Source organism: Gossypium raimondii, chromosome 3, assembly GCF_025698545.1.
Source record: "Gossypium raimondii isolate GPD5lz chromosome 3, ASM2569854v1, whole genome shotgun sequence".
NCBI lineage: Eukaryota > Viridiplantae > Streptophyta > Magnoliopsida > Malvales > Malvaceae > Gossypium > Gossypium raimondii.
The window spans coordinates 2,928,863-2,941,320 of NC_068567.1; the positions used below are offsets into that span (position 1 = coordinate 2,928,863).

At 34.8% G+C, this 12,458-nt stretch overlaps 2 protein-coding genes across 2 annotated transcripts; both read left to right on the forward strand.

Annotated features, from left to right (window-relative positions):
• Positions 1 to 834: 834 nt before the first annotated feature.
• Positions 835 to 3,716, forward strand: LOC105796536 (cytochrome P450 CYP749A22). Its single transcript, XM_012626282.2, has 5 exons — positions 835 to 1,211; positions 1,295 to 1,518; positions 1,602 to 1,834; positions 2,524 to 2,902; positions 3,061 to 3,716. Exons 1-5 carry the CDS (start codon positions 938 to 940, stop codon positions 3,499 to 3,501), a joined length of 1,551 nt encoding a protein of 516 aa, XP_012481736.1. The 5' UTR covers positions 835 to 937; the 3' UTR covers positions 3,502 to 3,716.
• A 3,783-nt stretch (positions 3,717 to 7,499) lies between these two features.
• LOC105796545 (cytochrome P450 CYP749A22-like) lies at positions 7,500 to 9,715 on the forward strand. Its single transcript, XM_012626292.2, has 5 exons — positions 7,500 to 7,773; positions 7,859 to 8,082; positions 8,446 to 8,678; positions 8,816 to 9,195; positions 9,276 to 9,715. Exons 1-5 carry the CDS (start codon positions 7,500 to 7,502, stop codon positions 9,713 to 9,715), a joined length of 1,551 nt encoding a protein of 516 aa, XP_012481746.1.
• The last annotated feature ends 2,743 nt before the right edge of the window (positions 9,716 to 12,458 follow it).

Below are 12,458 nucleotides of genomic sequence, written 5' to 3' on the forward strand. Positions count from 1 at the left end.
TCGAATTGATGGAAAAAGTGGTTGATACATCGATTTTCAATCAATTCGGTCCGTCTGATTCAAATTAAATAAATTATTAAAAAGTTCATAAAAAATTATAAAATTATAAAATCCAGTTCAACTAATTTTTTAGTCTAATTCAACTAATGCATATTGATTTATGGATCAACTAATTTTTTCCTCTCTCCAGATTAGTTCCATGATCTAACTGGCCAATCCTATTCGGTTTAGACAATATAGTTTGAAAGTTAATGATTAACACATTGAAATTGTATTTTTACAATGATCTAATCACTTCATTAATCATCGATATAGTTACTGTTGGAGTGATAAATTATTGCATGTTGGCACCAAAGATCCGAATTTGAATCATGTGTAATCTATCTCACTCCCAAATTTGGAATGATAAAAAAAAAAAAGGCTTTTATAATCAGTTAATCACTATATAATTACTGAGAAAAAGAATCATTACATATATAATTATTTTAATCCTCCTAAGTACCTGCTCATGGCCGCAGCGCAGCCCAATTCCAAAATAGTTTCAAGCCCAAGCCCGAATTTGGATCAAACCAATCACATTCAAGATATAAGGAATCTCTGACCCAAATCAGGCGTAATAATGATGTTACGGCTGCCTGGCTAATTTCGATGCTATTGGTTGGAGCGATCAAAAAGGAAAAAGGCCACACACCCATTTCTAGGAGTTGAATACTCATTGCTGCTGCGCTCTTAACTTTTTATGTATGTCCATTTTTATGATTTGTATATACAGACTAATACGATCCGAGTTAATTATAATGATGATAATTATCAATCATTAAAGAAACCCTTAAATTACAAATAACGATGGTGACGTTAACTATCATTGAGAACTCAGAAATTCAACTGTTACTGAGACTAAAAAGAAACATCTGAATTCAGAATTAAGAGAACCAAAATGAGTGCCTTGACAGAGCTTGTGATTCTTGTCCCATTTTGTTTCTTCCTCGTAGCTTTAATCAAGTTCCTTTATGATTACTTGTGGGTGCCTCTCCGTATACAGCGTCTCCTGAATTCACAGGGAATCAAAGGACCTGCTTACAAATTCATCCATGGCAACAACCATGAAGTTACCAAAATGAAAAAGGAAGCATTAAGCAAGCATCTGGGCCTGACAGATGATATATTTCCCAAGGTGCAGCCACATATTTACACTTGGATCAACAGATATGGTAAGATCCATCCATGTTTTTCAGTATGGTTTTCAATCTTCTAGTTCTAAGAAATGGTGGCCCCTTTTTCTATCTTTGATTAGGGAGGAATTATCTTTATTGGAACGGTATTCGACCTGAACTGGTTATTTCAGAGCCTGAACTAGTCAAAGAGGTTCTCAAAAATAGTGAAAATACATTTCCGAAAAAGAAGCCTTCGATCTTTTTTAGCAAGCTACTGGGGAACGGACTTGTGCTTCTTGAGGGTGAAAAATGGGTGAAGCATCGGAAGCTAGCCAATCATGTTTTCCATGGGGAAAGATTAAAGGTAAAGCATTTTAGGACGGAACAAACAATTGTTAGCTAAATCTTATATGGTTGCTTAAATATTTTGGAGGACTGTTTGTGCAGAACATGACACCAGCAGTAATTGCCAGCGTTGAAACAATGTTAGAGAAGTGGAAAGGCCAAGAAGGCAAAGAAATTGAAGTGTTTCAAGAATTTAGATTGTTGACTTCAGAAGTGATATCCAGAACAGCTTTTGGTAGCAACTACTTGGAAGGGGAGAAGATTTTTGCCATGTTGAAAGAGTTGTCTATAATTATGAGCCGGAATAATTTCAAGACTAGTATTCCTTTGATCAAGTATGTTCCAAGATTTTAACTAGTTTTTGAATGCAAATGTTAGAAAGCCAATTAAACTTCTAGATAAAAGCTAAACTTAACTTTTTAAGAGATAATTTTTTTAGAACATTCTAAAATATAAAAATTAAAAAAATATTATCTAGAAGAATAGATATTATACACGAACATTTTGGTTATTAGATATTCGTAATATTAATGGTAAGGATCTTGACATGTGTCAACAATTCAATGGCCACTAAACTTTATAAATAGGGGTAGGAGTTTTCATTTTTGGCACCTCTGTGCAACAGAGAAGCGTGTGCCATATTGTAATTCTATTGTGCATTAATAAAGTGTTCTTTCTCTTATAATTGTAAGTCTCGGCTAAGCCTTAGTTTTCTATGCACTTAGTGCACTTGAGGAGTTAGGTTCTATATATAGTTGGTTCTACCGCTTGAATGATATATGATCGGCCTTGCCGCTTGAATAATATATGATCGGCCTTGTTGCCTTAGTATTATAGTGCACTAAGAAGTTAGAAAATAAAAGGTTAACCGACTCCAAAGAGTTGGTATAATATTACTTGTAGGTCCTAGGTCTTCTATAGTGAGTGTGTTGGGCTCATCGAGTTCCCAACAACAAATTTTAGGATGTTTATTCCTATGGATTTAGTTTTCTCATATATGGTTGACATTAGTTTGCTTTTACAGCAAGTTATGGAAAGGCGTTGATATGCTGAAGTCAGAAGAACTTGCAAAAGGAATACAAGATTGTGTGATGAAAATTGTTAAGAAAAGAGAAGACAAATTTGTGAATGGAGAAGCTGACAGCTTTGGCAATGATTTTTTAGGATTACTTGTAAATGCATATCATGATTCGGACGAAAATAACAGGCTTTCAATGGAAGATTTGGTAGATGAGTGCAAAACATTCTACTTTGCCGGGCAAGAAACTGTTAATTCCTTACTTGCTTGGATAGTCTTGCTTTTAGCAACTCACGGAGATTGGCAGGATAAAGCTAGAAGAGAGGTGATTGACATATTCGGTAACCGAAATCCAGATTCCGAAGGCATTTCTAAACTCAAAACTGTAAGTAAATTGTCAAATATTCCAATATATTTTGTATCTCGATCTCAAAGCTGGTGTTTCAATCACGTCTTGTTTATCGCAATTACAAATGTAACAAATATTATGTGTTTAGTACATATTCTTTAATTTAATCTGACCTGTTCTTGTTTTGCAAACAGATTACCATGATTATTTATGAAACACTAAGATTGTATGGTCCATCAAATGGCTTGCAAAGAAGAGTTACAAGAAAAGTTCAGCTGGGAAAGCTAGTCTTGCCTGCTAATATAGATATTCTGGTTCAAAATATTGCACTTCACCATGACCCTCACCAGTGGGGAGATGATGTACATCTTTTTAAACCAGAGAGATTTGAAGAAGGGATTGCCAAAGCTACCAACTACAATGTGGCTGCATTTTTTCCCTTCGGATTGGGACCTCGATCTTGTGTTGGTATGTCCTTTGCAATCACGGAAACTAAGGTTGCACTCTCCATGATTCTACAACGCTACACCATTACCCTCTCCCCTGCCTATGTCCACTCACCAATGACTATTCTCGCCATTCGACCACAGCATGGAATTCAAGTAATACTTGAGTCACTGCATAACAATGCTTAAAGTACACAATAGCTAAGGGACTTGAGGTTTAACTCAATTTGTTTATGTATTCACCTTTAGGTGTTAAAGCACTTTTAACATTAGTAACCCCTTCCTATTCCTATGCTATACCCTACTCAACGCAAAAACATGGTAAAACATGCAATCCATAAATATATATATGTGTATGTTTCAGTATTGTTGATCAATATATAATTTTTACTAGTTATGCCTTATTTCATTTGAATTGCAGTATTAGCATCCTAAAGCCTTTCCAGCAAGCAATAGCAGCAAGAATTAAACTAAGTTGTGAACATCGATACATTGTAGGATAGGCTTGATCAAGAGCATTAGTCAAACAACAGCAGCAAACATATCCCATAGATACCACTTGATATCAAGCACCATAGATACCACTCGATATCAAGCACCACCATGAATTAAACATGGGTCTCCTCTTGATTCTAGGTTTAACGAACGACTCTGCCATGCCATTCCTCTCACAATTTACATGATGAAAAAAAACCGAACCAATCTCAATCACAATTCAATGAATGTCAGAAAAATACCCCGAAGCTTCCTGTTGGGGTTATCAGGACATAGAACAAGGAAGCAAGATGTATGAAATATTTTTACTTGCTCACAATCTTGCAGCAAGGGAGATTATGGCTGATAGCTCATTTTGCTCATTCATTCAACTAGAAAAAACAATACATTTATAACCAAATACATCAGTAAATACTGCCTACTACCACTTAAATAGCCTAGGAACTTGTAAAACATTGCTTGTGCACATAAACAAGCCACCTAAACTAGTCATCCAACTACCTAAACACTTCAAGCTTTTATCAGCTTGTTCATTTTCAACTAATTTAATTACAATGTAACTAAACAAAAAACTTGTTAATGCAGCATGCACAAGGGCTGCAACATGCAAATAACCTGCATGCACTTTAACATAACAACAGCATGGTTGGCCACTTTTCAACACTTCCATGGTCTTTCAGATTTGTTTTTTATACCAACAATCAGACCATTAGCGTAACATCTTGTCGATTGGATAAAAAGAGCAAGAGTATGCTTTAATTGCTGCAATTTCCGCAAGTCCATTATCTTACCTAAATTCTCCACGATCAATTATCTCGTTAAGTTCTTTACTGCCTTCAATATTACCACTACAATCTATTCTTTCGCTTCTATCTTGAACTACGTTAAAATCGCCCAGCACACCAAATTACCATTGTGAGAGCTTCTCAGGTCCAAGACCTTCGACCATAGCACTTTTTGATCAATTACAGAACACGAAGCATGTAAATTTTAGATCCAACACTCAAAGAATCAATATCCCAGACGACCAAGAGACCTCTTGAACGTCCAATTGAAGGGGAGAAAGAGAATCCAAAAACATCATAAGGCCACAAAGATCTAATCTTCTGATCCTTCACACTCACCATTCTACTTTCATGAAGACAGTTCGTGTCCAATTTATTAAGAACTACTGCTAGTCTCACCACTTTGTACTTAATTTTATTACCAATACCCCTGATATTCCAAGATAGGATCCACATTTGGATCAAAGGCAATAAAGCCACAAAAAACACTAGCAAGTATAAACACAACCAAAATTTAAAGAAAACAGAAACCGATGAAAAGACCAACCAAAAACCTGCAACACACCAGACCTGCAGCATATTGAATCGACATTCTTAACCAAGTTTCTATCGTTGCATTCTAAAGTAATCAACTTTACCGAGTCTTCACAATTCGCAGACAACCCCAAAAGCTTTCCCACATTCCAAGTTCCTTCGCCACTTGACTCAAGGTTCTTCGCCTATTCTGCAGATCTGAGTCAGTGAGAGTCTGACTAGCAAATCTATCACTCTAGTTTGAGTTTCCCGACCCCTTCTTTTACTAGTTCTTATCCTTCAATGTCGTCGGAGGATTTCACCCTTCTCTCCTTAGTAGCAACAACGACAATTTCCCCATCTAAAAGTTACCACATGTCTTCACCTGGACTAGAAGAAGAGAACACCTTCTCCATAGCCCTCCCTGCATTACAGTCCACCAGGCAAGATTGGCCCACATCAGTATTCATCTCATTATTTGATCCATTCAACTTTGGGTCAGAAGGGAACCCATCTTGAATGTTCTCCCCATTTAAGTCAAAACGTTGTGTCTCTTAAATAGTAATTCAAAACTTGTAAAATTAACTGTATCGAGGAGTGTTTATCACAATTTATTAACATGATAGGTACAAATTTTAAATATGTAAAATATCGTACTTATACATAAATACAACAATTTTATTCTAAAATAAATAAAGTTTAACTACTAACTAGAGTCATTTAATTATTAATTATGCTGAACCATTTTATATACATAAACATCAGATTTTGTGATACTTACTCGTGTGGACAATTTAATATGTAATGATTATTAAAAGCCTAAGAAATGAACTCACAAACATTAACAATAATTGTCTCAATTACACAATCTGGAAGTTTTGTTCTTAAACTAATCATTAAACAAATAATCTCTCAAATGATAGATTGCGATTTGATAACTCATATGTAATTATATTGTAGATGCATCTACTAAAATAATATTTAAACATTCTACTTTTCAGATAAATGAGCTCATATTTCTTTCATAAAAATGTAAGAGATTCAATCTCAATTTTTGTTAGTAATGTTCTAATAAATCACCTTCATTGAGAACATTCGACTCATGATAATTACTTAAAATGAAGAATCTTTATGCTCTTTAATAAATATCCATGTAAATTCTTATTTATCGTATCATTATTGATTGAGATGGTCTAACCAATCATGCCAATTAATTAGTATATTTAGACCAGTAAACTTCGTTACTATTCACATGATTCAATGATACTAATGTGAACTTTTGGTTTACCATCTCATATTATTTAACCATACTAATATATACATTGTAACAATTAGAGGAAAAGACCATAGTTTTCAATGCAAAATTCTTACTCAATATAATAGATTTAATTATTTGTCTCCTCATCCACAATTTCAATATAATATTTGTTACAACGTATATCCTTTTAAAACACGATAATTTATTTGAGACTAACTAGATTATATATAGTGCATTAATTATCACTTTGTTCTTTGAATAACAATGTATTAACTCTTCGGAGCCTTGAATTAATTTTGTTTTATAAAAGATTAACGTGTTCCATTATCACATTAAATACAGGGTAACAATATATTAATTTTTCTAGAGCTTTAAATTAATTTTGTGCCACCAAAGATGGGTTTGTTCATTACCAAACAAAAGATATGCTTCATACCTCAGGATAGTATGTACTGTTGTACTGTCTATGAGACATATGTTTCCTTTCCTTTAAGAAATATTAATTAAATAATAAATTTATCAAGTGTACGACAGGTAAATAACTAACTACTTTTCATAAATTCTCTTTTCTTTCAAGGGTGGTATTGAGAACTCTAATTGTTCTCTTATTTGTCTATTTCTTTCCACTTCTAGTGGCCAAAAGTAATTATTACTAATAAGATATCCAAGAATCAAGTAATGAGTACTGTCACAATTCACAATGCCTAGAACTACTTATAGTCTCTTCCCAATCCATAAATAGGAGGATAATGCACTTCAGCACACTCAAACCAACATACTCCTGCATTGACAACAATACCCATACTAATCGAGTTAAGACTTAATCGGTAAAACTTAAGTATCATTGGGTGACTGACGATGTTGCTTGTTCTTCCATAACACAATGATTTGGTGCATTAATATTAGTATCATCTCACCCTCAAAAACGTATAAATAATGACTAAATTATTTCAAGCCTCCTCATTAATGGTAAGACATTACAGCACAGATATGATATTTTACCTTATCTACGAAGGAACAAAAGGAAAGATGACAACCATATCCCACTCAATTACCATTTAAATGCTTTGTTAAATATGGAAATCACAATAGAATAACTAAAGGAGCAACTGGATTCAGTGTTGAGAGAAGGAAAAATGAGTGGCTTGATGGAGCTTGTGATTCTTGTCGCGTGTTGTTTCTTCCTCGTAACTTTAATCAAGTTCCTTTACGATTATCTGTGGATACCTCTGCGTATACAGCATATACTGAATTCACAGGGAATCAAAGGACCTCCTATCAGATTCATCCATGGCAACAACAAGGAAATTGCCAAAATGAAACAAGAAGCATTAGGCAAACCTGTGGCCTGGACAGATGATTTATTTCCCAGACTACAGCCACATATTTACAGCTGGATCAACAGATATGGTAAGATCCATGCTGTTTTTTTTCACTAAGATTTATAACTCGTAGTTCTATGAAAGATTGATCCTTTTTCTTTTTATGTGATTAGGGAAGAATTTTGTTTATTGGGACGGTGCTCGAGCTGAATTGGTGATTTCTGAGCCTGAACTAGTTAAAGAGGTTTTGAAAAATAGTGAAAATATTTTTCAAAAAGTGAAGCTTCCAGAAATTAGTAGGAAGCTCATGGGGAATGGGCTTGCGTTCACTGAGGGGGAAAAATGGGCAAAGTATCGAAAGCTAGCCAATCACACTTTCCATGGGGAAAGCCTAAAGGTAAATCCTCCAAATATATAAACTTGGTGTAATTAATTTACGAGAATTATACATACACTACAATATTTTAGTAAAATTTTGTATTGTTTGCTAGGGATGAGTTTCTCATCGAAGTTGATAAGTATCGTGAAAAAATATTTTTCAAAAGTTTGATTATGTTTACCACATAAAATGTTAGATATAAATTAAAAAAAGTAATTTCATTGAAAGCATTATTCCAAAAAAAAATATATATATATATATATATAAATTTTTTTTGGCTTTCTAGCTTAGAATAAAATCTAATTTGAATTCATGCATGGTTTTGTGTTGAAAAGTGTTTTCCATCGCTACTACTTACATATTGGAGGATTCTTTGGACAGAACATGACTCCAGCAATGATTGCTAGTGTTGAAACAATGCTAGAAAAGTGGAATGGCCAAGAAGGCCAGGAGATTGAAGTGTTTCAAGAATTTAGATTACTGACTTCAGAAGTGATTTCCAAAACAGCATTTGGTAGCAGTTACTTGGAGGGGGAGAAGATTTTTGCCCTGCTGTACAAGTTGAAAATACTTGTTAGTCGAAATATGTCCAAGACTACAATTCCTTTCATCAAGTATGTTCCCTATAACCTTAGTTAATCCCAAGTTTTTCCTTTATTTCAATTAGCTTTTGAATGCAAATTTTGGACTTTTATTCCCCATAGCTTTGGTTTTCTCCTTATATATAGCTTACCATAGTTTGCTTTTCCAGCAAGCTATGGAAATCTGCTGATTTGCTAGAGTCTGAAAAACTTGCAAAAGGAATACAAGATTGTGTAATGAAGATTGTTAAGAAAAGAGAAGACCAAGTTGTGAATGGAGAAGCTGATAGCTTCGGCAATGATTTTCTTGGATTACTTGTAAATGCCTATCATGATTTGGATCAGAAAAATAGGCTTTCATTGCAAGACCTGGTAGATGAATGCAAAACTTTCTACATTTCCGGACAAGAAACTGTTAATTCCCTACTGGGATGGATAGTCTTGCATTTGGCAATCTATGGAGATTGGCAAGAAAAAGCAAGAAGGGAGGTGATTGACATTTTTGGTAACCAAAATCCTCATCTCGAAGGCATCACCAAACTTAAAACAGTAAGCAAACTATCTAACCAAGATATTAAATAGCCATCACAACATGATGTAATCTAACATATTTTCTATTTTGCAAACTGATGACCATGATCATCAATGAAACTCTAAGATTGTATGGTCCGTCAAATGGCTTGGCAAGAACAGTTGCAAGAGAAGTACAGTTGGGAAAGTTAGTCTTGCCTGCTAAATTAGATATTCTGCCTCTAAATATTGGACTTCACCGTGACCCTCACTTATGGGGGGATAATGTGCATCTTTTTAAACCAGAGAGATTTGCCGACGGGATTGCCAAAGCTACCAATTACACCGCGGCTGCATTTTTGCCCTTCGGATTGGGTCCTCGATCTTGTGTTGGTATGACATTTGCAACAATAGAAACCAAGATTGCTCTCTCCATGATTCTACAACGTTACACCATTACTCTTTCCCCTGCCTATGTCCACTCTCCAATACTTATTCTCACCGTTCGACCACAACATGGAATTCAAGTAATAATTGAACCGCTACATAATAATTTTTGAATTACATAGCTATTAAGAGATGACAATTAATATATCTAAGGTTCTAGCTTTTACTACCCCTTCTCTATTCCTAAGCTATTCCCACCTTTATATATAATGATATGCAAGTAGCTACCGGTTTCCCATATGGTAAAACATGCAATCAATAAAAAAGAATGTGTTAAGGCAAGTTTTAGGAGTAGTGACTCAAGATGTGACTGTTACACTTGGCACTACGCAAGCCACAAAATTTTCCTTATTGTTGGTAATTTTGACCCAAATATTTTGATTATTTTGCTTGCATCTTTTTTAGAATTTGATGCGGTCGTTGAAAGCACAAAAAATATCTTATCCCTAATAAATAATGAAAAAGAATAGTAAAAAGGAAGTTGGGTCAAATCCTTAGGGACTGGACTTGCAAAATATCTTGCTCCGTAAAATCCTAGGCAAAATCTTGCCCAAGAAAACTTAGGTGCCTGAAAAAAATAAAATAAAAAAATAACATAATAAAATGTTTGGATTTGAAAACGAAAAATAAAATAAAAACAAATTTAAGAATATTGAATCTAAAATTAGAGAAATTAAAAATAGAATTGAGAGAAAAGAAATTCTTATGGGAGATTCCAGCCTCCAGTTGTCTCGTTCCGCCTTGGGTTCAATCCTCGGCTTTTAGATGATCCTTCCCAAACCCAATAAGCCAGTTATAGTGGAAGAGGACGCCTACGACCACCAGCTCCAAGGATTTAGACTTACGATTTAGTGGAATTTGACTCTAGCCAACAATCACTTCTGTGGGATCGTCTTATGCTAGATCAACGCTTCTCAATGGCAAATCCCACGCCATTTTGTCTCTTGGGCTCGCCAACCTCTGACGCAGTAAGCTAACGAACCGACTGTGCAACCTTCCCAAAACATACAAAGCGGTCAGTGATTCAGGTGTATTTTAGGGGGGGGGAGGATGTGTAGCCTATAAGCTTGGCACTCAGTGCCCAGGTGTGTTTCTGGAGGGATGTATAGCTACAGGCTTGGCACTTAGTGCCCAAGTGTGTTCATGGATGGTATGGCTCGTTTGAGCAACCATATGTGTTTTAGGTGGTTACCCATGTATTCGTATTTGTTCATTATAGTTCATCAAGTTAATGGTTTTTATAAATGGGACGTTGGTTGAATAGTAATAAATATAATGTGATAAATGATAGATGAATGATGTAAAGTTTGCTTATGTTCAATGGTTAGTTGACATGATATTGATTTGGATCAATTTGTATAATATGGAATGATATGACTTAAATGTGATGAACTCACCGTTGATATGAATTGTGGTAAAAGGATAAATCATTTAGTTAATTGTTTTGTCATGTAATTGTGGGAATTAAGGTAAGTTACATTGTTTTAAACCTATGAACTTACTAAGCTTATTTAAGGCTTACTCTATTTCATTTTCTATTTCTTGTAGTTAACATTTTGCAGAACTAGGTGATAGGATCATCTCGAAGGTCATACTATCCAACCTCCACTTTGGTAGACTTTTAAACCATTAAACTCAGTGATGTGGCATGTAATAGGAGTTGATTTGTAAATATATGTTTTGTTGAAGTTGAGTGTTAAATGGTGATGTATAATTGTATATATGTTTGTTAGCAAGTTGATATGCTAACTTATGACTTGAATGATAACATTTGAATGTAATGTTTTGGTGATAGGGTCATTTATGCGTGATGATAATTTGGTGTTTGGATTTCATATAAGGCATATATGTGATCATAATCTAATTGACATGAGATAGGATTAATTACTTGAATTGATGCATGTTATGTTATGGTGCTATTGAGGCATATTAATTAGATTCTAGGGATCATGGTTTGTGATTTATTTTAGCATGAAATTATACATTTTGGATGAGTTATCAAGTGGATAGTTATTATGCATAACTTAGGTGATGAATTGATTTTGATAGTTTGTTGAAAAAGGTACATTTTTGGTATATACAGGCTAACACACGGCCATATGTTACACACGGGTAAGTGACATGGTCGTATGCTTTGTTTTTAATTGGGAGGTTTTGGGTTACACAGTTCCAGTTTGTTACATGGGGTGACCACATGCCCATGTGATACTGTAGATTTGGTCATTAGAATTTCCACACGGTTTTAGTCTCTCACACAGCCTAGCCATGTTTGTAAGTTTTTGCATTTAGGTCCACAAAGTTTCATTGAGTTACACGATCAGGTTACATGACCATGTGACTCCAATTTCGCACGGTCACCTATTGTAACACGGCCTAAGCACACAACCGTGTAACCCTGTATTGCAAATTTCTCCTTGATGGTTAAAAGTTTGTAATTAAGTCTTTATTTGTTTCTGGGTTGGTTTAAGAGCTTTCGTAAGCTCGATTGAGACTTGTAATTGTTTGTAGGTCATATTATAAATGAACTATAAATTGTTTTGTTGTTTCATTAAATGTTAAAGTCAGAAATGTATGTGATTTATTCCGTTAACTATTGTAGATTCTATAGCTCCGGCCCGACAGCCGGACCGGGTGAGGGGTGTTACTTACCAATAATGATGATCAAGATGAATGTTCCAAGAAGTATGTTTTGATCCTTGTTGAAATCTCTAACCATCAAGTTATTTTTCATTATTGTGGAGCTCTTGGTCATGTTGAAAGATTAATGGTGGAAGCAAGTAGTGGCAGAACCAACGCCCACTGCTCCTATCACTGCTCGAGGTCAAGGGTAAAAATCTATATGAGGGAGAATGAGAT